The sequence below is a fragment of the Psittacula echo genome (assembly GCF_963264785.1).
Source record: "Psittacula echo genome assembly, chromosome: 11".
Classification (NCBI taxonomy): domain Eukaryota; kingdom Metazoa; phylum Chordata; class Aves; order Psittaciformes; family Psittacidae; genus Psittacula; species Psittacula echo.
In genome coordinates this window covers 13,522,766-13,549,862 of record NC_137746.1, presented here as the reverse complement: position 1 = coordinate 13,549,862, position 27,097 = coordinate 13,522,766, and the positions used below count along the sequence as shown (strand labels likewise).

Below are 27,097 nucleotides of genomic sequence, written 5' to 3'. Positions count from 1 at the left end.
CACATTCCCCCTTGTCCCATCTCTACAGTCCCTGATGACATCCTTGTACGACCCCTTCAGATATTGGAAGGCTGCTATGGGGTCTCCACGCAGCCATCTCTTCTCCAGGCTGAACAGCCCAAACACCTCCGAGGCAGGTTAAAGCCCATGTTTTCATGGACAGTCAGCACTGAGGATCTCTCCTTGCTACACAGCTGGATGAATTTACATAAGACCTCAGCACTGAACTCAACCCTCCATGCTCTGCTCCTCTGCAAACAGCACTAAAAGCCAGCAGGGAGAGCGCATCTGAAATTCAGGCTGGTATCAAAAATCCAATTTCATAATACCTTGGCAATTGAGTCATAATAAGAAGGCAGAATTGTCTCAAGCTCGTGGTACATGAGTAACCAGATCAGCCACACTATGTGGATACTGGAGGATTACTCTGACCAGCTTGAGCCAGTTATGCAAAGTGAGAAATGTGAGTAAAGTAGTTAACAATGTAAAATATAAACCTAAGCTTTAAAATTCTTCCAGTTTTAATAATGGATGGAGGGAAGTTTTAACCTATCTTGGTTTGATATTTATTTTATAGTGATGCAGTGGAATCACAAGGTCACAAAGTTTCACATTCTTTCCTGCTTCTGTCACCACTTGTTTTCAGGACAGTAAAATCCCCTAAGTCCTGTGATAAGTGCTCTCTGACTTGGACTCAGGTATTTCCCCTGAAATCTCTGTTTCCAGCAGTTGTCAGTCTAAGAGCTTGTCCTTTTCCATGGGAAATCCCAGGCCTAAGGAAAATCCTTTCCACAAAGCTGCCAGCCACCTGGAAGCAGAGTAGTTAAAAGATGGACTTGAATGTTCACTTAAAACAAACTATTGAAAGTTTTGGATATCCGAGCCCTACTGTCTATGGTTAAAAAGAAAAACCAATCCACATGGCAGTCACTTTTCTACTCTCACCGCCTTTTGAGGCAGTCATCATTGCTGGGAGCTTCAATTCAGTGGCCATACCGAGACTTAAGCAACAGGGAGCTATGAAGCAGAAAAACACATTTGTGAAGCAGCCAGCTCTGAGGCTTTGTGTAAGAACAGCAAAGGTTGTAATTTGGGGGGAATTCCATCCATTCTGCTGAACTCAGCAATCGGAAAGTTCAGAAGGTGAGATCATTCCCCACCAGGAACAGGAAGAAAATGAGGTCCACAGCCGAAGGGCACAGTAGCCAAAAAGCTGACCACAGCCTGATGGACCTGGCAGAAAGCAACCTCATGGGCAGGTTGCAAACAGAGACTGTCAACTACACTCCAATCACTGACAAATCCAGACCTGCTGCTACGAAGTTCTTCAACCCCAGTCATGGGGCTGCCTTTGTGCAAAACCACTGGCATCTGAGACGGCTTTGGAGTAGCCAGGATACAATCGCTTTGATCACATAACCATAAAAATGACTATGCCCTGTCTGCATTAACAGCAGAGAAATATGCAGCCTACCCAGGGGAGACTTGTTTTCCCCATTCAGTAAAAGTTCTCATGGCTAGAAACACAAAACCCCTTAGTATCTGGCACAGGAAACACTCCAGGCAACACCACACATGGTGATACATTTGTCCTACAGCTCCCCAGGCAAGCTAGGTTTTAAGAAAGAATTAAAAAAAAAAAAATTACAAACTCTACTTCTGTTTTACTGTAAGGAGCAGACAAAAGAGACAGAACTGAATGGGTTTGAGTAGGTTTGAGCACTGACTTCCTATTCCTGCTTGTCCCTACTTAACCTGGTCTCCACGCTAACTTTCTCCAAAATACTAACAGAGGAGTTAAGCAACTTGACACAACTCAGTCTTTGCTTCCTTTGTCATTGCCCAAGAAACAAGGAACAGGGTTTTGCATTTATTATATCTTAGGGACATTAAGAAAAAACAAACCACTAACGGCCTTGGAAAAGTACATTTTGAACATCTGCTCTGAAGAACTCTAAGCTGTACATGTAGCCACTAGAAGATAGTCAAGATTCTCTAGATAACTCATTTGAACACTGGTACTTGCACAGAAAGTACTTTATATTTCCTACATATTCTTCTCTGCCTTGAATACTCCAACCAGATAAACATAAGAGCACAGAAGTGCTCTGACCACATTGCCAAAACAAAGTCCTACCTACCCCTAGATCCAGTCTTCAACAGCAGCCACAAGTAAAAGCCTAGGGCAGAGTGTACGGACAGGGCAGGCGTACACAGAACTTCCTCCTCATACTTTCCCAGCCTTCAGACATTTTTAGCTCAGGACTTCCTGAGCAGAATGCCATTTCTACATATTTGGTAATTCTCAGTGGATTTCTCTTCCATGAATTTGTGCAATTGTCCTGAGCCAGTATAAACTGCTAGCATCCACAGCACTAGCACAGTTTCGTATCACCTATCTGCTGCAAATAACCACACAAACATCCTTTTGCTAGTTTTAAATCTTGCTCCTACTAACCTCATTTGAATCCCTCACCCCACTTTGTGTATCAGGAACAACAGGAAATCCCTAGTTAGGTTGTAGACCCACGAAAGAAACCAAGTAACTAAGTGCCATGAGTTACTTGTAGGTTACTTGTACCAGGCACTATGTTTCACCTCCTTACAATCCTTCAGAATGGAAAGTATCAGATAAAAACAAGGGATGTAGCAGACAGCATCTTGTTGACCTTCAGTGTTGTACTTTCATCATCATTACCTGCCAAAACTTACCTCCAATTCCTTAATTTTCTCTTCGGCTATTCTCTGTTTTTCTAAGAGCTGATTATGAATCACTCCTTTAGACTGAAGGATAAACCTACAAGTGAAAGAGACAGACAACTGTTGGGTATCTTTTACATCTGTTGTACACCTACTTGCACGCAGAGTTAAACTACAGTGACCTCTGCCAAGTATTCATTCTCAACTCACACCTTCTAGACAGAGGCAAAAGAAATTGCTCCTAGAGCTCAAACAAACCACCTCTATCATTCACTGTCCTTGAATGGTTTGAAAACAGTCCTTGCATACAGCTAGCAAAGGGAGTCTGTCATCACATTCCCTTCAAAGGGATCTAAACCAGTTTATGGCATATAGTCAAGGAAGCTTCTTTCAAGGGGAAAAAGCCATTCATCACCATTTCAGTGCTCACAAGCAAAATAAAGCTGCACAATAAAAACAAAGCTTTCTACAGAGGAATGCTGAGAGAGCTGGGGGTGTTCAGCCCAGGGAAGGGAAGGCTCCAGGGAGACCTTACTGAGGCATTTCAGTATATAAATAAGGCTGGTAAGACAGAGACTTTACCAGGGCTAGTAAGTGACAGGACAAGGGGCAATGGTTTTAAACTGCAGGAGGGCAGCACTAGATTTGACACAGGGAAGAAATGTTGTATGATGAGGATGGTGAGGCATTGGCACAGGGTGCCCAGAGAAGCCGTGGCTGCTCCATCCCTGGCAGTGTTCAAGGCCAGGTTGGACGGAGCCTGGAGCAACCCGCTCTAGTGAAAGGTGTCTCTACCCATGGCAGGCGGTTGGAACTGAATGAACTTGAAAAGCCCCTGAAGGAACATGAGCATCCAAAGAGGCTCTCCAGCACGTGGCACTGGCATCCCACAAAGAGGTAAAGGACAACTAAGTTCAGATGAATTTTAGGAACCCTCTATGGTTGTTTTTCACCCTTCCAGACATAAAGAATGTACAAGCCACAGATTTTCCTCTTCCCTACTTAGAAAGTCCCCCAGGGGATTTAGAAGGAGCCTCCCTGGATCATACCAACGAGGTCAAGGTCTCCCTTCAGCACCAACTAGGGTCAGTGTCTTCCTGCCAGGTGACAGGAACTTGTGCTTGAACAGTTAAAGTGACTAGCTTTAGACAGGGCAGAATCAGAATGCATTCCCCATCTGGTACAGAAAAACCTGCAGTGAGTCTGTAGTGCCACCTCCCATGACACAGGACATTATTAACATGTTTGTTCAGGGCCCGATCAGCCGCTGCCTTGAAACCCAGCATGGTCTGCACCAGCAATAGAGTAGCCAAAAGGAAAAGTACCTGCTACGTGCATTCCTGGAGTGCATGGGCGCAGAACTGTGGTTAATTATAACAGGTTTGCAATTAGAACTCTCTTTGGTGCTGCCACTAACTGCACTTACCAATTGCCTCCTCCTCCTTCTCCCACTTCTCTCCCTTGTCCTGCTTTACCTCCTCTTTTCTACAGCTACTTCATCTTTTACATTGCCATTTTCTCAAATCTCTCCTTGTTTCTCTCCAGTCTCAGCTCATGTTTATTACTGGTGTCATCGCTGGTACGTATCTGCTCCTATTCTTTACAGCACAGCTCACTCACTTTGTACCCTCACTCTCCCACTTTCCATTTGGTACCTCCACAACCCACTTCCACTCAGTGGGAATGTTTCCAGGTCCAAAACAGAGCAGCCTGCTCAAATAAAATGTGGGGTTTGCTCAGTCTTGTTAAAATCAAGTCCATGAGCACCTTCCTAGGAAAGATAAGTTATTTACATTGCTATTAGATGCAGAGCCTAGATTCAGCCAGAGAGGAGCTACTTTTGGCGACCACCAGCAACCACATCATTCTGATGCTCTTACCTTGAGCCTACAATAGCAGAAGCGCAAACCCCAGCCTTCCCACACACACAACATGGGGATTTGGGTGTGAGGACCACAACTTTGCCTTACTTCTGTAACAGCTGTCACTAGCTAAACAATCAAAGCTGCAAGATGCCCTCACTAAATAAAACCAACCGTCCTTCCCACGGCCACAGCTTCCCTGAGCCTGTGTGATGTATGAACATTTTCTCAATTATTTCCTTTGTGAAGCAGCAAAGCAGAACAGAATACCTTCTCTTTTGCTTCCCCAAACTGTATATTAAGGTGTAGAATTCCAGACTGGTTTGGGTTGGAAGGGACCTTAAAGCTCATCTTAGGTTTGGAAACCCTGCCACAGGCAGGGACACCTTCCACCAGAGCAGGTTGCTCCAAGCCCCGTCCAACCTAGCCTTGAACACTGCCAGGGATGCAGCAACCACAGCTTCTTTGGGCAACCTGTGCTAGGGCATCATCATCCTCATAGTAAAGAATTTCTTCCTAATGCCTCATCTGAATCTATCCTTGATCAATCGTTTTGGTTTCACTGAAGCCCCTGGTCTAGGACACAAGGTTAAACACCAACACAGCTCTATCAGTGCTCCCCATGATGCAGCTGGGAAGGTCCCTGTGCTGCGTCACAGGCACTGAGCGATCCTGGCTGGCTGAGATCCGCTACAGGCACTAGAACCTTTGGACAAACAAGTGGCTGACTTCACTTCTATTCTGCAAATGTCAACAACAGTCACCAGGAAAAACACCCTCCCTCCTCCCTGCCTCCCACCCTCCTGCAATGCTCTGGCAGACATGCGACAGCAAATTAAAATTGGATGGCCGAAGTTAGCAATGACGAGACTTGTGCCGGCAGCTGGGCGCAAACACAACCACCCCAATTTATTTGCTATAAAACAGTGGGCTGGAACATGTGCCCATTCACACACTGGCTCAGAGCAGATCAGATGTCCATAACTTGGCCAGTATCCTTCCAAAGGTTCCCACCAATCCCAGCTTCAAGCCACCCATTTTAATTCTCCTTCATTGAGCCTTCAGCCTAAAGCGCACAAGTGCTACCATGTAAGCTGACAAAAACTACTCTTTAGAAAGTTGAAGCTATAAACCCACATCTGATTTAAATCTGTGGCTACACTTTCCAACACAAGAAGGACTCAAAAACCTCATCTGCGTTTTAGCTTCTAGCTTGGGATACACACATCATGGAGATCTTGGGCAAAGGTTTTACCTAAGGAAATACTGTGGTTTACGGCAGCACTTGGGAAAAGTATAAGTTTGTCTTCTGCATTAGACAAGAGATGCTACAGAGCACTTCTCATAAACCAGAGTTTGAATTTTACTGGATTTCATTCTTCCAATTACCCCAAGTAAAACTCCAACAAAATGTTTTTGGCTTTTTTCTCACTGAGCTGGAGAACTGGGACAGTGTCATTCTGCTGTCTGGTTTTAGTCAACTGGGGTTATCTTACAATGTTTTTAAGCTTGTGAAAGAACCATGGGAGGTTCTGAGGTCTTAGTTCTTCCCTGAGTTTGTGAACAAGCCTTTCAAACACATGAACTTCATTCATGGATGACAAGTTGACTATGAACCAGCAGTTGTGCACTTGCAGCCAGGAGGACCAATAGTATCCTGGGGTGCACCAGGAAGAGTGTGGCAGCAGGTCAAGGGAGGTGACCTGGTAAGGCCACATCTGGAGCACTGTGTCCAGTTCTGAGCTCCTCAATACAAAAAAAGACAAGGAGCTACAGGAGAGGAATCAGCCAGGACCACAAGGATGATCAGGGGTCTGAAGCATCTCTCTTATGAGGAGAGATTGCAGGAGGTGGGCCTGATTGGTTTAGAGGAGACTGAGATGGGATTTCATCAGTGTAGATCAATATCTCAAGGGCAGGTGCCAGAAGGATGGTGCCAAACTTTTCAGTGGTGCCCAGAGACAGGACGAGTAGCAATGGCCATAACTGAAAGACAAGAAGTTTGACCTTAACATGAGAAAGAACTTCTTTACATTGAAGGTGACAGAGCACTGAAACAGGCTGCCCAGGGGGGCTGTGAAATCTCCCTCTCTGGAGACTCCAAACCCATCTGTGTAACCTGCTCTAGGTGGCCCTGCCTTGGCAGGGGGTTGGACTGGATGATCTCCAGAGGTCCCTTCCAAATCCAGTGATTCTGTGGTTCACTCACTGTCTAGAGGCACACCACCAGCTGAGGACGAGCCCCACATTACAGTCATCGCATCACAGAGCAGAGGAGGCACTTTCTGCTCCATGATGCTGAGCCCAGCAGATGACATTACTAACACCAACCCCTCGGCACAGATCAGCACCAAAGAGCCACCTCCAGAGTCCACTCTGACGAGGAGGGTCCCAGTGTTTGTACATTGGACTAGGATGACTTTTAAGTACTGGTAGTCCCCAGAAGACAAGCAGCAAACCAAATCCTCTTCCAGACAAGCGAGTTCACTTGTGTCCACCTCCTCTCTGTGAAGCATCACAGCACTCACTAATAAATCTGTGAAACACAACACCTACACTATCAACCATGAAACACTGATTCAGAAACATGTTCAGCACTACAGTGGCAATTACAAAGCTTAGCAGAAATCACTTCTTCATGCAGGAACTTTTTGACTATTGTTAAACAACACCAGAAATATCTGGTCAGAACAGACAGGTTCACCACATCTCCGTTGGCCACCTACTTCAAAGGGAATGGCTAATGAAAACAGAGCAGGATTTGCCCTATTCTGGATACTGAGCAATTTTTCCAATAACCATAAAGATAACTCAGAAACAAGACAAAACAAATAGAAAAGAAAGCTAAGGAGGAATGAGGTCCTCAAGGACAGCAATATTCAGCCAAACCTGGACTGCCAACAGCAGCAGTGTCTGCAGATCAGCTCTACCTACATGCTCGGCTCTCCCACTGTCCCAGTGACTGCTGGTTCTCAAGGACAATACAAGGAACAAAAATAGAGCACAAGGGAACTGAAAGAGAAACCTCACTCTAAATATTCCCCACTTGTTTCTATTTTCCTCCCTCTGCCAGTTCTACATCGGGATCTTTGTTTCTCTAAGGCAGAGAACATGGCTTCTATATTCTCTGAGACTCATTGCTTGTTCCCTTCTGAAGGGATCTCTTACCCCTTCCCTGTTATAAATGTCTAAATATGATGCCTATTTGGTTGGTGTTTATACAGCACTCCCTTATCCCTGGTCAAAATGCCCTTCAGGCTCTAGTTGGGCTGGTCAGCAATGCTGTCAACTTCATCATCTGTCTGCTCCTTTGTGTCACACATACACACCCACCAAGTGATGTTCCTAGAGTGTAAGTAATTCCATAACTCAGTCTGTTTGCACCAAAATGTACTGTTTACTTGACTTTCAGACATAATATTAGATACTGAAACATTTGCCTCCTAATGAATGAGGTTATGGAGATGTTTGTTCAGCACAAACCACTTTCATTATGACATACAACTCATTAACGTTATTAAAGGTGGGGTACCAGTGATGCTCATAGTGAAGGTTTTCCATTAACAACCCCTATTTTCGATGACTTCCAACTGCAGCCTCTATGTCTGAAGCTTTCAGTGGCAGGTGTCCATCCCAGATGTGAGCATTCTCTCCTCTTCCTGTTCTGGATAGGGAATGAGGTCTGTGTGTTTCTCCTCCACAGCTTGCTGGTGCAAGAGGCTGGTTGTATTAAAACATTAAAGCCAGGAGGGAAGGAGCCATGGGGCTCCCTCCTGATCATCTGCGAAGCAACTCATCCACGCAAATCACTTCAAGGACCTGCACAAGGTACCAGGGAAGCCTTAGCTCTTCCTGTGCCTGATTCTGATACACATCCCTCTGCCTACTTTCAGGTGAGACAGTTTTACAGGTAGGAACACTCCAGTGCTGTTTTGACAGAACACTGATGAATGACATAGAATCACAGACTGGTTTAGCTTAGAAGGGAATCTCCCCTCTGTCAGTTTAAAGCTGTTCTGGATGCAGGGCTGCAGAGGGGGTCTCACAAGTCCATCCAGCCTGGTTCCCAGCACACACAAAGGGTCATTATAACTTCAGCTTTACGATTCCCATTGCATTTGGAAAACTCTCTACAAAAACTTAAGATACTGAAAACAAAACCAACGACTTTGTACAAAGCCGGAACAGTATTTTAACATTCACTGTATTTTTAAAAACCCTCTAACATGCTGTGTTATGGCGTGTTAAATGACAGCTCACTCATTTACACAGGATAACCTGCTCCTTGAAACCAAGTGTTTTCATTAGACTACTCCAAAGAGAAAAGCTGGGCTAAGCTCAGTCATGCCCTTATCTCTTTAAGGGCACATTTTAATTCTGAACCTACCCTGCTGCACAAGCCAGAGCTCACTCAGGAGGGGATTGCTGCATTTTAAGTACTGTTCAAAGCCAAGAGAAGAGAGGCTTCCAATGAGCTGATCCCAAGCAATCCAGCTTGATCCAACAGGAGACAGCGGTGCACAACTGCAAGCACCCAACAGTCCCCTTCCACTCTCCTAGGGTCTGGTTATGCTTCTGTAAATGATTCCCTATGCAGTTCAGAACAGGCATTGCTTATACACCAGCACATTCCAGTTTTAGTCATCCTAAATAAATTACCCAGTTCCAAACAAGAAAAGGAAGCAATATTAAAGCAAGAAAATAAGAAAATCATGACTAATTATAGTTTGTGCTGCCACCCTTCATGTCTAAGGGTTTCACATTTTTCAGTCTGATTTTGAATTTCCCATTCACCAGATCATACGCCTTAACTAGAGCTTGCTCAGAAACAGATGGAGTTGGAACAGATGAGTTGAAGCTTTTCCTATGTTTGCTTTTATTTTAGTGGTCAGTCATCTCATTGGGTCACTCTCAATATAGCTAAACCTAACTATTCCTCCCTCACCCCACTGCCAAAGCAGCACATACCTTAAAGCAAAACAAATCCTGCAGCTTATATCAGGAGGATTATATACGAAGACATTCCAGGAGCAGCAGTTTATAGCTCATGTGTCATTTTACTACTGCACTCAGAGAGGCGGTCACGCACCCGGAGCTGCTTGGGAAGGAGACACGTATTGAAGCATGCTGGCAGCATCTCTGGTAGGCAGCAGAACCTGTTCAAACTCAGAATGACAACACTGGAGCACACACAGAGACCAGGATTAGTGGCACTGGAAGCAGTCCAAACCAAGTCTTATGTAGGCCACAATAAGGGTAACTTTTACTCAGATGAACATTTGTAAGCCATAAACCTATTTACTTTAAGGAGCTAAAGGAAGAGAACAAGAAGTGCCACACTGTTTGCTTCCTCAAACCTCTCCAGGGACTAGCCCACCACATCCATCTGCCTGCTGAGGGGCAGAGGAGTTTGTTCTGCACTTCAGGCCATGTTTACATTGACTTTTCACTGGTTTTTTTGATCTCTCAATAGCTGCAGCATATTACATTACCTCAAGCCAAGATAGTAACACAGCAGTTTCTGCATTGCCAGACACTTAACTAGAGGGTCGATTTATACCATTGTTCATGCTTGGTTCTTTAAAAAAAAGAAAGCAGGAATATACCTCTAAGTGTGTATTAAATATAGCACAACCCAAAATAATAAACTAGCACTGTGGTCTGCTTTTAAAGAACATCACCAATTCTTTTGGAAGGTTCAAATGATACAATGGGAATTAAAAAAAAAAAAAAAAAAAAAAAAAACAAAGAAAAGGCAAGCAAATGCCCCCACTCTATCATACAGGAATGAAGAATGTTGGAGATTCAAACCATGCAGGAAACAGTGCAATTGTGTGCTGGGCTGCATCCCCAGAGCATAAGCAGCAGATGGAGGGAGGGAATTCTCCCCCTCTGCCACACTGTGGGCAGACTTCCCCCCGCAGTCCTGATCCAGCTCTGGGGCAACAGCACAAGAGGAAAGTGGAGCTGCTGGAGCAAGTCCAGAGGAGGCCACAGAGGTGCTGCAAGGGCTGAAGCAGCTCTGCAGCCAGGCTGAGAGAGCTGGGCTGATTCAGCCTGGAGAAGAGAAGGCTCCTGAAGGGGAGACCTGAGAGCAGCTCCAGTGCCTAAAGGGGCTGCAAGCAACCTGGAGAGGGGCTTTGGGTAGGGGCCTGTAGGGACAGGACAAGGAGAATGGCTTTAAGCTGCCAGAGGGGAGACTGAGATGAGCTCTTAGGCAGAAGCTCTTCCCTGTGAGGGTGCTGAGGCGCTGGCACAGTGTGCCCAGAGAAGCTGTGGCTGCCCCATCCCTGGCAGTGTTAAAGACCAGGTTGGACACAGGGGCTTGGAGCAACCTGCTCTAGTGGAAGGTGTCTCCACCGATGTCTGGGGACTAGAACTGGATGAGCTTTAAGGTCCCTTCCAACGCAAATCATTCTATGAAACGCAAAGTGAGGAGGAAGACCAGTAGCTGGCTTGTGATTGTTAAATAGCAGAGCCTTGGCTTCTGTGCATCCCAAATCCTGCTACAACAAAGCATCAAAAAGCAACACAGCAAACCCCACAGAAGTGGATGTAAAGATAACCAAGTCAAAAGAATTTGAGCATAACACTATACTGAGATATTTCTGGATGCTGGAGTTAAATTAGCTGTACTAAAATAATCACACCGTTGTTTCCTAATCAGTAAGAACAAACTTTCTGGAATCAGCATTTGTGGACTGAAAAGGCTGATGTTGTTTCAGGAAATTGTTTCTCCTCAGAAAGCCTGATTTATTTTTATTTTTTAATTCTTTTTTTTCCTAAACCAGCTGAAACACTCTGTTAATTCAGAAATAGTTTTCTGTTAATTCAGCAAATAGTTCTGGAGAAAACAAAAGTAAAAACTCAAGACAGCAGTTGTAGCATTCCTGAGTTCAGCACTTTGGTTCTTGAGTGGCTGTATTAAACTCATGTAAAGCAGCACTCTCACCCCACAGGATTGCTTTCCTCCTGTTCTACTTTAGTGTTTGTAAAACACTTTAAATTAGCTATTATTTTTATCCTAAGACCCTTTTTTCTGTTGCTTCTACATTTGACGAATGTTGACTTACCAGATGCATCCACTCCACAACATTTCTCTGTATAAAGTTGATTTTGTTTCCTAAACCTGGGCAGACATACATCTTGCATGCAAACCATGGAAGTATTTTCTTCTTTGAAGTTTCAGTACTGCATGGAGAAATTACGTAGAGTAGCAGGGCAGGAGAGCTATAACTGGACCAAGATAACCAGGAGATTACAAATGAGCAGGAATAAGATCAAGAACTAAGTGGGGGAAGGGCAAAGGATCATGTCTGAGACATCAGAGGATGTCAAGTTGGAAAAGGAGCTTGTGCCTAAGAGAACAAGCTCCTTTCTCATCCAGAACAGATGCCAGAAGTTCAGAATCCCAGTATCCCACTACTGTCAGCAGTTAACCATGTATCCCTTTGTCCAGCTGTGCTCCTCTCACACTCTTGATCAGCCAGATGACAACTGACTGCTGCCCCTCACTTCACTGCTCAAGTCAAAGGCACCTGTATGTGTTACCCCTGTGTGCATTGTTGTGATTGTTGCTTTAAGAAGCAAAAATCTTCTCTAAGAAGATCTTGCAAACTTGTATAGGCCTGCAGCAAAAGGGAGCAGCTCAAAAATCAAGAAAAGCCTGCAGTAAAAACCTGGGTGATGGAAAACCTTATGGCTTATGCACATGTCATGCCAAATAGCCTTTGAGTCCTCATCACCATATCCCAACACCCCTATCTTCATAGAATCCTAGAATCCCAGGTTGGAAGGAACCTCAAGGATCATCTGGTCCAACCCTTCTGGGCAAGGCATGACTAGACTAGATATCCCAACGCCCTGATAGCTGAGTTTAAGTGTCCAGCATGGGGAGTCCACCACTTCCCTGGGTGGAACCACTACCCTTATTAAATGTGTAGAGAAAGGAACATGCTGGTCTTGTTCAACATACAGCATAAACAGCGGTCAAACAGCTGGACACAAATTTTATTTCCTTTGCAGCTGGGTGCCCGAATGTACTTCCTACACACATCATATGTATTGTGGGAACTAAAATCTTCCCTTTTCCAATAGCTACATAGAGAAGCTTCAAGTTTAAAAACTACATATTGAGCAGAGGCCAATAGCAACGTGCTTGTCCCTGGCATTCATTTAAGTACTTCAACACCTGCTAAGTGCTCAGCAGCTGGGCTTCAGTGATGAGCTCTGCACAGAACCTTGCCCAAGGAGATGGCAACAGAGAAACTGCTCCGATTTCACAGGGCAGCCTATAGTTGGTAACTGATCCATAAAGATAAAGCCTTGAGTGTCCTTCAATTCTTTGGGAGGCTCTTGAAATGCAAGCAAGAACCACAGCACAGCTACCATATCCTCAGTGATCCGTGCTGCTGGGATGGAACACCACTCATCTCACACACACATTTACAGTAAAAATGCAGCTCCTGTGGCTGCACCGAGCAACTTGAGGTAGTGTCTGCTATCTTCAGGGGTCCAGGAAAGAGCTTACAAGGGTTTATGGTGGCTCCTTTTCAAACAAAACCAGAAGTGCAGTAAAAGCAGGAATGCATTTAAATCCCAGGAATGATCAAGAATGTTTAATCCTCTCTTGGGTTTCACTTGTGTATGGTTCAGCCATCAAAAATCTGAACTGCCATTAAAAAATAAAAGTCAAAATCTTCTTATTGCAGCTGTCCCCAAAGAATACTACACTTGCACAAAGTCATTTTATAGGGACTGTAATAGCTATAATAATATACTATACTTGCAGAAGCCCTCAAACATAAAGTTCTGCTACAGTATTTGCTTGATTTTTGCTTTCTTACACTTCATTTTTGTAAGTGTTCTCCCATTTGTAGAAGTAAACTGATGATGAAGCAATATCAAACCAAAACTGACTATCTGAACTGCAATGTGCTCCCCACTGTGCCTAGCACAAGTGCCAGACATTTTTCTTCTGTAAATAAGAATCACGTCCAGGTTATGGATTAAAAGAATGTAAAGGGAAAGGTCTGAAATATTCAGACAGAATTCTGAAGCTTACACTTTCAGCATAGCTCCCAAAGCAAGATGATGATATCAGTTCACAAATAGCTTAAGCAGAAGTCCAGCATAGTGGTAGTGTCTCAGGCTACGTAACAGGCCTTTCAAAAGAGTATGAAGTAACAGAATTGAAATGTATTTGGCAAGATGCCACCACTCAGATGATATCCCAGCCTCATGGATACGTACAGTACACAGCAATTCATCATCTCATACTATGTGGCACTGACATTTCTCATGTCAAACCAAAAATAGCTATAGCAAAAGTAAACTGAGCCCCAAATGTGGAAGCCAGTAAGGCTTCTGCATGCTATACCCACTACAATATTAACAAAAAAAACACACAAAAAAAAAACCAAACCAAGAAACACGAAGTTGAGGAACAACAAGTGGACTTTCACATTCACCAGTGGTGCCTGGAAAGCCTCTGGGAAATGAAAGAGGTTCAAGATAGGGGTTCCAAGAACAAAAACCACACAGCTGCTTTCCAAGAAGTGCAGAAGCAAGTACTGAACTAGGCAGACTTCCTCCCAGGATGCACATCACCATAGTTCCTCAAGCCTTCAAATTCTACAAAGGCCTGCAGTATCTCATCCTACAGAAGTGTACGTACTAGCACCCACACATAACCCAAGCCACCAAAGATGGAGAAGAAAGAGAGAAGCTCTATCAGAAGCCTGAGTCTAAGTAGCAGGTTAAGTGGGTTAAATAATAAAAAAAAAAAAAAAAAATGAAGGAAAAAAATGTTGAGCACAGCAATAGAAGCACAAAACATTTCAAAGAATGGAGCTATTCAAGCAAGCTGTCAGAAGAGCACTAACAATCAGACTTAACACTGATGCAGACCTCCACCCTTTCCGGATAACTGAAGCCCACTAGAGCTCTAACCTTGGCATGCTACTGTAAGCAAAAGAAACTGAGATGTCATAAATATCATTTCGGTGGCTGAACCCACACATGGTTCATGGCAAGCCAATGAAGCCAGCAAATTAAAAACTGCAATTCCGCTACACAGAACATGGCTTGTATGTCCAGAAGAACCATGACCACCTCCTCTGGTCTTCAGTGGAACACAAAATAAGGGCATTCTGATATCTCAACTCCTGCTCAAGAGCTGCTTTAGCCTGCTTTGCTAGCCCAGAGTTCAGTAATGAATCCTCTGTTAATAGTTGGAGTGGCCTCCAGGAAGAACCTTGTGTTCCTGATGCCTGTTCTCCACACTAGGGAGTGACAAGGATCACACCAGAGCGTTGCTGCCAATTGGCAAGGCAGCCTTCAGCTCCATGGTACAGAACAGGCAGAGCTCACAGAAATACCTTATCATTGAGTAGTATTCAGAGGAAGAACAGTCTCTTAATCTATATTTGCATAGCAACTAGGACAACAAGGGCCATGAAAAGCTTTTGAACACTATCATAATGCAAATATTTTTTCTGATGGTGCCTCTGCCATCCCAGATGAGCGAGAGCTGCCCAAGCCATCTGCCCGGTCATGGAAAGGTTAGCAAAGGAAGAGGCACAGAGAAAGTAAATTGCTTAGGGCACAAAGAAGGTAAGCATCTCTTAAGAGTGAGGCAGAAGCAGGAAGCAGGACAATGCATTTTAGCCAGCACTGAAATGGCATCTGCAACTCGCATCTGATTCACAAGCAGGATCACTTTCTGATAATACACTCATTTTTAAGGTATCTTGAGGGAATTTCCCATACAGGAGAAATATTCCATACTTTTGGATTTTAAAACAGGTTTTAAAAAAAAATCATTGACTCTGTAATTATCTTCTACTCTTTGTCTGCTCTGTGACAAAACCAAACAGAAAAAAAACCCTTATGAGTCGTCTCATGACTACTCCAAACACGACTGTTCCCTACGCCTACAGCCTGTCCGGGTCAAATCAATCACCTCTTTCAAGGGATCAAAATCTATCTCCTTTTAAGGTACCAGTCACTAGCATCCCCACACAAACCCCACATTTATTTCACCTGCATGGGAAAATTTATTTACTGGGAGCCAAGAAGGGGACTCTGTCACTCCAAAGAGCTCCATTAGCCTGGGGACAACTTCATCTGACAACTCACAGCTAAGAACAAGCTACAGACTAGATTGGCTGTCCAGTCCTGCCACCTCCCTACAGCTCCATCTGAAGATTGCATGATCTGACGGATCAGGGCACTTGTGGTCTGACCTGGCTCACTGCTTGGCCCTGTGATCACCTGCTTTGACACAAGAAGGTGGAGTAAACAGAGGGTGGAGAAGAGGTCGATATCATCACCCCTTCTGGCAGCAGTCAGGGAAGATCTAGTCTTGCAAAACCACATCCTGAGCTGAGCAGAGTCATCACTGTTACCCAATTCACATGAAACACAAGAGAATAACCATAGTACTCTCCAATTAGAAATCCAGTGTGATATTTACCAAGTAAGCCCATGTTTCAGATTTGAAACCACTTTGTAGGGTTTTCTATCAGAGGCTGACATTGTCAAACATAAGTATATTGTGGAAATTGACCAAAACACGTTACTTCTGGTCAAAGGTGTTTCTCTTACAGTCATCCAACACATGGAAGCACATCTTTAAGGAGGACTACCCATAAGAGCTTTATGCTCACTTACAAGAGTATAAAAACCCCAGGCAACATGCATTAGATCATTCTCTGGATGATACTGCAAAGGGAATTCCTATAAAACATTTCTGCAAGCAAAGTCCTCAGCACATGTACTGTGCACAAGCTTTTTTCAAAGAGTCTCATGTAAACTACATTGGAAATTACTGAAGCTAGACAGATCTCTGAGAATCTTCTCACCAATGCTGGCTTTCATTAGAATGCTGATCTGCTAGTGTAGGTTACAGACGTCCTAAAGGTGCCAGACAAGACCATCATGGCCAGGAGCAAACCCACACAAACCCAGTAACATTTGTAACAGTCCTCCTTCAAGGCAGCCAGTAGCTAACCCCAAGAGCTAAACCCCAGTAAGTCTCACTGCATTCCCAGGCAGATTGCTATAATTGAAAGATAAAGAAAAAAGAAACAAATGAACACGCTGAGGAAAACCTGGCGTGTTCCTCATAAAGGGACGAGCTGCCCCAGCAGCAGCCTAGGGGCCTCTTACACGCAGAGGCTGGGGTGTCCCTGTGCACAGGGCTGTAACCACCACCCCGCTCCACCGCAGAACCGGATCCGTCCCAGCAGCCGTTCCTGGCACAGGAGGGAGCCGCAGCCACAGGTACTCACATCCGCCCCACGCCCTCGTACATGCGGGTCTCATCCACCAGCATCATGACCTCGGTGTCGGTGAGGTGTGCGTGCTTCTTCGTCTTGGTGAGCTGCTCGATCTGGATGTCGGCCAGCTTCACCTTCTGCTGCGTGTCTATCACCTTCGCCTGCAGCTCCGTGAAAGCCTGGGCAGGGGGAAAGAGCAGCGGCCATCAGGGGCGACTCTCACAGGCCGCGGCCCGCCGACCCCGCACAACTAAAGCCGGACGGCGGGTGCCGAACGCGCGGGGTGTGCAGGGGAGAAGGAGCCCGGGCAGGCGCTGCGTGGAACGCGGCGAAGAGCCGTTGACCACCGCGGTGAAACTCGTACCTTCTTCAGCTCCAGGTCCACGGGCGCTGCCATCTTGTCTGCGCACGGCGCCTGCGCGGCGGGGGAGCGCTGGCAGCGCCTCCTGCTGCGCATGCACGGGGCGGAGCACAGGGTACCCTGGCCGGGCTGTGGGGCTGCCCCGGGGCAGGTGCTGGAGGTCACAGCGTGGGGTCGTGTCCGAGGCAGCAGCAGGGCTGGACACCGTGGGGTGAGGGATGCAGCAGTTGGTGACGTGCTCACGCTCCCGGGTGCGTGCCCGGAGCGGGGCTGAAGGGCCAGGCTGCTGGGCTGGGGCTGCTGGAGGCTACCCCTGCCCTCACCAGGAGCCTCTCCAGCTCTCAGCTTGGCCCGGCGCTGCGGGAGCCGCACCTGCTCAGGGCAAGCGAGCAGCCTGGTCTGCCCCGCGATTCATGGGCGCACTGGGCAGGGCAGAGCTCTGCACACCCCAGCCAGGCGCTGGGCACCTCCTGTTCATGGCCACAAGTGCAGCCATACCAGGGAGCTGCCCCGTGGGCTTCACCTCTGCCTTAGCTAGGAAGAAAACATCCATAGGACCGTCAACCTTTCCCAGTCCAGTGGAGCAGAGGGAGCCAGCCCATGGATCCAGCCAGCTTCCCAGTGCCTGTATCTTCAAAACACTTTTCTCATCTCTTAGCCTGTTAAATTACCTGTGGGTAGCCCAGCTCACAGAGCAGCAAAGTGGACCAGAACACATCCTTGCAGGGCAAAGAGCAGCTGCCTGCAGAACACGCAGAGCAGAGCTCTCCCTGTGCCTGCTGGGGTGCCCTGGAGCCCCAGGCATGCAGAGCTGCCCACCATGAACGGCTGGAAGGCAGCAGGGCTAGAGCAGAAGTGGCTCCAAGAAGGGAAGCAGCAGCAGCACAGCAAGGCAGGGGCACAGCCAGATGCCATGAAGCAGAATGGCCTTCTGCATAGCAGCTGGTGGCATTATTTGCTTAATAGGCATTGAAAAAGGCCGAAGTTTAGAGTCTCTGATTAAACTGGCCCTCCCACAGCATGAAGGTTCAGAGCCAATAAATTGATTCCCTGGCTCCAAGACTCAGGCCACTGCAGCTGCTTTTACTCTCCAGGTGATAACACAAAAGGGTGCCTGTCAGTCACTTGCTTCCCAACCTGCCCAAGCCATGTACTTTAGCCCTTTTACCTTGTGAAGCACAGGAATGCCAAAGTATTGCTGCATTCCCACGCCCTGGGCTTTGCTGCTGTGAAACTGACTGGCTGCACAAGAGGGATGAGCCTATGTGCTCGCTTCCCAAGCAATCCCTCCTCCAGTGGGCATAAAACTTCTTTCAGGCTTTACCAGAGATGAATTTTGGCTAAGTTCAGCCATAAAGATCTGCAGGCTACCTCCTGCACAGCTTTAGTGCACACTGTAGGAGCAGGAATGGAAAGCAGTAGCTTAGCACTTCCCTTTGAAAACTAAAGTTTGACATCTGCTAAAGAGAAAGCGGCTGGATAAAAGCAGGTTTCCTGCAGGGGGAAGTCCTCTCTCTGCTTCGAGAGACAGAGTCTCACCCTGATCTCAGGTCCCCTGGGGAAGATGAGGGAAGAGGAAAGAAATGGTTTGGGGGTTATTTTTACTGCAAAGTCAGGAGACAGTCCTGAACCAACATCTGAAATAATGCTTGCTCAGAAGACCCCAGCCCCAGAGCCTGCTATCACCCAGGAACCACTCAAAACTGGGAATCAGTCCCATTTGGATAAACTGGTGGCCAGAAGGGCTTCACTTACACCTGCTTGGTGAGCAGACACCAAGAAATCACATCCCTCACAGGGCATCGGCTGTCAAAGATGCAAAAGAGACACAGATGGGAGTGGTGTGTCTGCAGGACAGCCACTGCCACCAGCCCCTTGGTACCACGCTGCTCTGCTGCACCCCAGCATGGCACGAGCCAACCCAGCACCTCCTGCCATGCACTCAGGATCTGCACTGTTTGCAGATCCCCACTGGCCTTCAGAGTTCCGATTCCTTTCCAACTCCATCGTTAAATGAACAACCCAAGTGTTTGTAACAAAGTGTTATTTATTAGAATATTAACATTGCACTTAAAAAATAAGGGAGGTCTGACCCGGTCACCTTGACCTACATGAAAGATGCAGGGGCCAGATCTACAATAAATATAAATACTATGTACAGTTTATCTAAAATAAATATATAATTTAAAATGAAAAATCTCTTGTTAAATAGCTGTTACCCTCCCGCCCCTCCTACACTGCAGCAAGCCCTGAGCCCACTCTCCTCCTTTCACAGCTTGTTCTTGGCGTGCACTGCAGCACATGGAGAGCTGCCGCCAGCCCGTCCCTCCTGCTCCATGCAGCCAGCGAGCACCTTTCTGAGCTCCATCCCGGAGGTGGCCACGGAGCTCCCTGCAGTGACACTGCTGCTGGAGCAGCCCTAAAGCAGATGCTGCCCCACTGCTCCAGCCAGCACCCAGGGATAGCGCTGGCTCCGTGGCTCTCGCCTCTTCCAGGAGGTAGAAGTGCATTAGTGCCGACCCCTGCAAGACAAAGCAGAGCAGCTCACAACACAGCCCAGGGCAGTTCCTGCATGGTGGGAAGGTGTTCATCCCACTTCGGGAGAGCCCATGCACCCCAAGCAACCGCAGCAGCAGCCACTTGCTATCTTGCAGTGCTGGGCTGAGGAGGATGGGAGCCAGATTGCCAGAGGAGCAGTTGGTAAGCATTTCACCACACTGCCCTTCCAGGGACCACAGCACTTTGCCCCCTGGACACATCCACCTCAATAATCCCTAGGGCAGAGCAATGGGATTTTCATCAGCGGCACTGATGAAAAGCCTTGTGCTGAATCCCCTTCCCTAAAATAGCTCTGATAAACAGTTAAAAAAATCCCACCCCCAGCATTGTCACCAACATTACAGAAAGTCTTTGAAGACATTACCTCATCCCTACAAAGAACAAAGTTTTTCCTTTTTGTTTAAGAAAAGAGAAGTAGCTGTGATCTGTATGGGCACATCTAACGTCAGGGCTTGGACCAGAGCAGAGGAAGTCTGTAAGCTGTCCAGCACCCAGCCACGGAGCCACCACCCAGCCAGAGCAATGTCACATGGGGCTGGCAGCAAGATCCCCATGCCCAGCTGCGAGGCATTGCATTGGTGCAAGTAATAAGCAGAGTAGGAGTAGGAGTGAAAAGGAAGGGTTTTTTCTATATATAAAAATAGAGGCAATATCTAAAGAGCGGAAGTGACTCAGGGGGTCAGAGAGGGAGCAGAACAGGGTGGGAAAAAAACCCCATAAGCATCTTCCCCACTGCCAAATGTCCCTAAAGCATGCAGAGACAGGGCAAAGCAGGGACTTGAGGTTTGAAAGGAGGAGGTGGTGGCATGGCTGTCAGGGAACAAGGGCTTGAGTGGAAGGGGAGGAAAAAGGGCTAAAGCCTCACAAGGCAGCCCAGGTTCTCAGGTCAAATCCAGTGAGCTGCTTCTCCAGGCTCATACTGCCTTCAGCTCTTGCCTGGCTCTGGCACAGGATCCACACAGTGGTCCCAGCCAGCATGGACAAACAGACCCCCAGCCACACTGCTGCCCCATACCCAGCCAGGGGCTCACGTTGCCAGCACCCGGCATCCTCAGTGATTCACAGTGATGCCCAGCTTGATTTTCTCTTCGCTCTCTACATCGTAGACACCCCTCTTGTGACACCTGTGAGGCCAAGCAGAGACACTCAGGTCATGGAGATGTCCCTGCCACCCTCCCCTCCATGTGGTCTTCCCAGGGATGCAGATCCAACAGCTCAGCCCCATCCCACTTACCTGAGCATCAGCAGGGCTGCAATGATGACAAGACACAGCGAGGAGAGGACAACAGCAACAACAGCCAGTGCCGTGGTGTGGTCGTATGCGCTGGGGGGGTGCTCCACAGGCAGTGAGAGGCCATGGCATCTCTCTCCATGATATCCTGGCTGGCATCTGGGGGAGAAGAACAGTATTAAAGGTTGGTGGTCACCGAGAACAGAAGGTCATTGGGTGCCTCATGCCCCTATGGAAAGGAGCTACCTCTTTGGACAGCTCTAGTCAGCATCCTATCCATTTTCCCTGGTCCCCCTGGCCAGAGCTGGTGTCACCATCACCTCCCTGGTTCTGGTAACTTTTCTCCTGCCCCAAGCACCACATGAAGACTCCTAGAAAGGTTGAACTCCCCACAACAGAATCCACCAGGATGTGTGGTCCTCCCAGTCATCCCAAGGCAGAGCCAGGCTGTGCAGACTACCTTTGGAAGCAGGAAGTCCCATACAAGGGAGCAGAGGGGCAGCCAAACCAGAGCTCAGATCTTCCCTTGGAGCAGGATGTCCCTGAACACCCTGCCAGCCAGAGAGGTGCCACCTCCCTGCAGACTCAGGAGGTTACTCATAGAACAGAAATAACAGTACCCAGCAGAGCCGGAGCTGCCAACCCTGCCTGGGAGTCCAAGTGCACTGATGCAACCAGATATAGATATCTCTATATCCGCTGCCACTGACCCTCAAGCTTATCTCCAAGACAGGGTCTGAGCACAACCCTCCTGGCTCACAACACCACCACATGCCATGTCACCTCCCAGCCACAGCAGCGGGGTTGGCCACAAGGCAGATGTACAGGACCCAGCCTGGCACCATCCTCACCCACCCCACAGCCCAGGGACCAGCCCAAGAAAGCAATGATCCAGGAGACCCTGCAGCATGGGGAGACAGCCACCAAGAGCAGCCACAACCAAGCGACAACAGCCAACGTGAGGCCTCATTATCGAAGGGGACTGATCTCTGTTCCTTAGAACCCATGGTGGCTCTAGGGAGAGATCATCCAGGAATGGGCCACCAGGCTGGAAAGCCGCATCCAGCCCCTGGAGCCTCCCTGCTTTCCCAGGTCCTCTTCCAGCCCCAGGGATTGGGGAAGGGACACCATCCGAGGCAGGGGGTGCTGCACCCCATATGGCTCTGGGTCCCCAACCCAAGCTGAGCCATCAAAGATCTCCTCTTGCTGGCAGTCCTGAATCCCCTGTGCGAGGGCCCAACTTCATGACAGCTTTCAGGCAGAGAGAAACTAAGCGGTTCAAGGAGCTATGTGGAGCCTGATCCCTGCAGATTGCTGGGCACAACATCTTGTGGGCACCATAAGCCAGGGAGCTATTATCTTGCCTGGGCTCCAGGCGCAGGGCTGGGTGGCTCAGAGGATTGATAGCAAAGAACAAAGCCTCTTATGTATCTGCCAGCTTAATTCCTGCCCACATCAGTGGGGATCAAACATGCACCCCTGGCTATTTCCCACAGCAGCAGGCAAACAACTTCTCCACTTGCCTTGTCTAGTCCCTGCCCTCTACCTGCACCCCAAGGAGGCAGAAGGGCATGGGGATACACAGCTTTGCCCATCAGGACTAAGGGACAGCTTCGGCATGGCTTTGGCAGACTGTCCCCAGAGGTGCTACCTCCAGTCCTTGCGGGTGCCATGGCAGAGATGCTCCTCCTGCCTGCAGCAGTACATCCTGACAGCCACAGGGGTCATTAGCTCCCAGCCAGGGCTGGCAGCAGCGAGGACATGGGGTTACAGAATCTGGATGGGGTTCTCACAAACTAGACCTGCAGAAGACTTTGGCTACAAGACCCTAGTCCCTGCTCACCATCCTCTGATGCCACTGCCACAGGTCTCCTACAGCAGCTCAGCCAGGGCTTGGGGGATGCCGAGTCTACATCCACGATGGATTTTAATGGGGGATGGACATTGCTTAAGAAGCACAAGGAAGAGGCCAAGTCAGAGCCGTCCCTGCATGGACATGGAACATGCACTAAAAATATCTCCTCTGCTCTTCCTCTGCCTGGCCTGGAGAATTGAAGGAACCGTGACTAAGGCTCCCCCGGCACACGCACACACCAGCAACTCACATGCAGGAGGGAGCTCCCAGCTCTCGGATGTATTTGCATTCGCCGTGAATACAGAAATCCTTGTACTTCCGCAGGCACGGATCCCTCTTCTTCCCCTGGCCTTTGCCTTTTCTTCTTTTATTCCCGTTCCCTTTTTTCTTGGGAGTAACCAGGCCTTCAGGCTTCGACAGGAAAGCAACTGGAAAACAATTTGGGAAGGAGAAAGCAGCGGTCAGATCACCTCCGTGTGTCAGCCAAAGGGAAGACAGAGCAGCAAACCAGCTGAGCCCTGGCGCTCCGACAGCCCTTTGTGCAGTGATCTGCCCCCGAGCAGAGGGTTTTCTTTCCAAATATCATGGCCTTTCCCATTCATAAGGACAATTCTCAAGGAAAGAAAGGAATTGGGCTGGGGGGAGGGCAAACAGAGCTTTATGTATCTCAAATGTTGCTATTATACGCACCAGTTTCCACTGAACACAAAAAATTGCTTATTGCCTCTTTATCTGGCTTTTATTCCCCTGATGAGCACAGTCTTTTGTAAGACCCTATTCATGACTCTAATGGACTCTCCTTCCTGTGGGTACAAGGATGCCTTGCACACTCAGAGCAGGATTAAGAGAGCAATGGCTTAAGTTTTGGTTTTGCAGAGCCAAGGAGATGACAAAGGCAACATTCCCAGGAATGACACAGGTATGTTTTAATTGCAGTGCAGGGACTGGTAGCTTTTGGTGCGAGGCCAGCCCCTTGCCGGGTTGGTGGGGACCAGCACAAGGAGCACAAGCTCCTTGTCTGGACATGGACCGAAACCAGTAATGTTACTGGGATAGTTCTTTAGATGTGCCCAAAAATTCAGCCCCCAGCTTGATCTCCCAGGATACCAAGATGCTGGAGAGCACTCATGCTCCAGGAGTGACTTTTGGGCTCCTGCTGAACCACAGCACTTAACTCCAGTGAGCCCAAGGAAACACAAACTGAGGGTGGCTGAGTCCAACCAGCGAGTTGTAACCTGCCCTGTTCCTCCTCAGCCACCTCCTGACGTAACCAGGTGCTGGAGCACACGGCTGCATACGTTGCAAAGTTATTTCTCAATTTCGACATCCTCCACATTATGCCTGGAGAAAACTGATACTCCGGGAAATTCTGTGGCTTGGAGAAACCTCCGGATCCAAGTGAGGCCACATCCCCTCCCCTGGGGGTTATCTCAGCAGACACACAGTGCTGCTGACCCCCCCCAAACCACCCCTCAGCCACCTCCACTGTCACCACCCCATGGCCTGTCCCTTAGGACAGACAGAGAAGATGTGGAAGATCTTGCTGGTAGAAAAACTGGTGCAGCCCAGGGGGGCAGGGAGATGCTGCTGCTCCCACTCTGCTTAAACATCCTGGGAGTTGTGGCACCAAGAGAGGGTACTTTCGACAGAAAAAACAGATTTTTCTGACCATAACTCAGCTCAAGACACCAAGAAAGTGCTCTGAGAGGCTGCAGCCTCCATAACCAAACATCCCCCATGCCTGCAGCCTGTCCCACAGACCAGGGTGAGCCCACACCTCCCAGACCCCTGGCTCTAGGACAGGGTCCCCTCCTTGGGGGATGCACAGAGAAGCAGACTGCAGCATCTCCTCCCAGCATGAGGGGTAACAGTCTTCCTCAGGGAGCTGCATTCCCTTGGATGCAAGCTTGGTTTTGCAGGGGTGCTTGTCACAGTCTGACAGTACAGCCAGAAAGCAAAGAAAAACGTGGGAAAAAGGGAGGAAAGAAGGGAGAACAAACTGCCTGGGGCAGAGACTGCTCCTCCTGCTGCCAGGTCACTGGCCTCAGCATACCACATGTGCAAGGCACAGGTACAGGGCACCCAAATCAGACGAGCTCCCTTGTCAGTGCCTGGGGCACTCTCGGTCCGAGCCGGGGCAGAGCCGCCAAGCGAGTGCCCGGCGAGCAGAACGGAGCGGCCCAGCCTCCGCGCCGGGCCCGCCGCTGCCTGGCCCTGCCCCGGTATGAGGAGCAGCCCGGTGTGGGCGGCGGATGAGTCATCGCGGTCCCCACCGCGGCCACCACCGGGGAGGCAGCTCTTGCCCACAGCGCTGCACAGGGGCTGCCGTGCCCTCCGTCTGCCGCTGAGCTATGGGACCAGGAACCATCGGGACCCCTGTGCCGGGGACCTCGGGGACACCCACAGCCCCGGAGAACGGCGAGGAGCTGCCGGAGCCCGGTTGCCTGTCCTAAAGCTGCCCGCCCCGCCGGACTCTCCCCAGAACCCACCGTCCCGCTCCCCATTCCTTCCCGCCCGTACCTCTCGGCAGCTCGCTGAGCTCGTCCCCCGAGGCCGCTCCGCCGCTCTCCTTCTCCAGGCTACCGCCGAGCAGCGGAGCCGTAGCCGGGACGGGCGCTTCGCCGCCCTTGTGCAGCACTTCGTTGTGGAGCTCGTCCCGGCTCAGCCCACTCGCCGCCGCCGAGCACACTGCGGGAGGGAGCACAGTCAGTCTGGGTAGGACGGCCGTGCCCGAGACCCCCCACCCACGACAGAGACCGGGGCCGCGCTCCCCGTGACTGAGAGCTCCCACCCTGGACCGGAGACCTGCCCGCGTAGCCCAGGACTCCGCACCGACACGTGTCCGGAGCTTGGGGCCACGCTGCCTGTGCCCGGGACCCGCTAATCCGTGACCGCGTCTCACAGGACCACGCTCTCCAGCACGTCCGGTACTGAGACTGCGTTGCCTATGCTCCGCACCGGGACCCCTTACCCGAAGCCACGCTGCCCGTGCCCGGAACGCCCAAATCTGTGCCCGGGACCCCGCCACTCGTGTCCGTACCTGCCGCCAGCAGCGCATGGATCAGCACTGCCCGCCCGTCCATGGCCCCCGGGCACTCTCGTCCCGGCGCTGCCGTAGCTCTGCTCCTGCCGCTCCTCTCGGGCCGGCACCAACAACCGCTCTACGGCAACGCGGCCCCGCGGCGGGTAGAAGACGGCGGGGCGGGAGCGGGGGGGCACAGGGGGAAGGGCGGGGCTTCCCGTGGTCCCACCCCCGGGAAGGGCTTCCCCGGCTGCCGCGGCGGGGCTCGGAGCGGGGTAGTGTTATCCATCGCTGTGCCGCAACCAGCTCGTCCGTCCTCAGCGTCGGGGTCCCGTGGGAGCCGCTGATCACCTTGAGGCTGCGCTGGGGCAGTGCAGGGCAGGAGGTGGCTCAGGGGAAGAGGGTTGGGCGCTTCATTGACTGGTCTCAGGCAGGGGTAGCAGAAGGGGGGTCACAGTGAGAGCACTGTGCACCCGCTGCCTGGTGGTATCCCAAGGTGGGCTGGGGGGCTTTGGGGAGGGGAAGTGAACCCACAAGAAGAGCATTAGGTGAGAGGCAGGGTCCCATGGTCAGAGCTAAAACCTTGGTGGGGGGTGATATCCTGACAAGGGCCAGATTCCAACCACGTGCCACCCTGTTTGGTGATGGAGAGGGTGCCAGTGGCAGAAGTGCTTTTTTTGTCCACGAGGCCACCTTTGTGCCTTGATGGAGAGCTCGACTGCTTCCATCACCACTGCATCTCACAAACCCTCCTGGTTAGCCACTGTCCTGGTCTCCTCCATCCCAGCCTGTGGTCATGGTGTTTAGTGGCTGCCAGAGCTTCTCTGCCCCCTTCTCCGCTATGGCCACAGCTTCTTGTGCTCATCCTCATTCTCAGCCCAGGCCAGAGAACACTGACTCCAGCCCTGGGTGAGTGCAGGGTCTCGTCCCAGCTCACATCAGGTCAGCCGCAGCCTCTTGGCTGGTTCCTCAAAGTCAGGACCCCCGCTGCCGGTTCAGGTTCAGCAAGGCATGATTAAATATTGCTGCCATTGTTGTTGGTGTCTCCAAGGAATACCACCGGATTTGGCCACCCCCCGCTCACACCCTCCTTCTTGCTCAGACTTGACTTTTGCAATTGTTTGCTGGATGTTTTTCCTTCCGCCTCCTCCGGCCATCAGCAGCCCGACAGACTGGCAGCAGAGCAAGGGGGGTCTGGGTGGCCTGGGCGAGGGGCTGTGTCCCTG

The 27,097-nt window shown here is 49.4% G+C and overlaps 2 protein-coding genes across 5 annotated transcripts in view; both read right to left on the bottom strand.

Moving 5' to 3' along the window:
- The window catches only part of PFDN1 (prefoldin subunit 1), a 31,768-nt gene extending 14,481 nt beyond the window's left edge, over positions 1–17,287 (bottom strand). The window contains exons 1-3 of one of the 3 annotated variants that reach the window (XR_013957841.1): positions 17,208–17,262; positions 16,856–17,022; positions 2,713–2,797 (exon numbers count right to left, since the gene is read on the bottom strand). Coding sequence is in view for 2 of the 3 variants with exons in the window: in XM_080627514.1 (XP_080483640.1) it covers positions 11,636–11,798; positions 16,856–17,022; positions 17,208–17,240 (363 nt within the window). In the remaining variant the exon portion in view is untranslated. Of the gene's footprint in view, positions 1–2,712; positions 2,798–11,635; positions 11,799–16,855; positions 17,023–17,207 lie in introns of all 3 variants that reach the window. The other 2 variants (XM_080627515.1, XM_080627514.1) reach the window with 2 other exon arrangements.
- Positions 17,288–19,233: 1,946 nt separating this feature from the next.
- HBEGF (heparin binding EGF like growth factor) lies at positions 19,234–26,022 on the bottom strand. Of its 2 annotated transcripts, XM_080627162.1 has the most exons (6): positions 25,890–26,022; positions 25,370–25,537; positions 23,100–23,277; positions 20,998–21,153; positions 20,779–20,887; positions 19,234–19,726 (listed from the first exon to the last, which is right to left on the bottom strand). In XM_080627162.1, the coding sequence occupies exons 1-5, from the start codon at positions 25,930–25,932 to the stop codon at positions 20,815–20,817; spliced, it is 618 nt and encodes a 205-aa protein (XP_080483288.1). In that variant the 5' UTR covers positions 25,933–26,022; the 3' UTR covers positions 19,234–19,726; positions 20,779–20,814. The 2 variants fall into 2 exon arrangements, with proteins under 2 accessions (XP_080483288.1, XP_080483287.1); XM_080627161.1 differs by having other exon boundaries at positions 19,234–20,887.
- Positions 26,023–27,097: the final 1,075 nt, after the last annotated feature.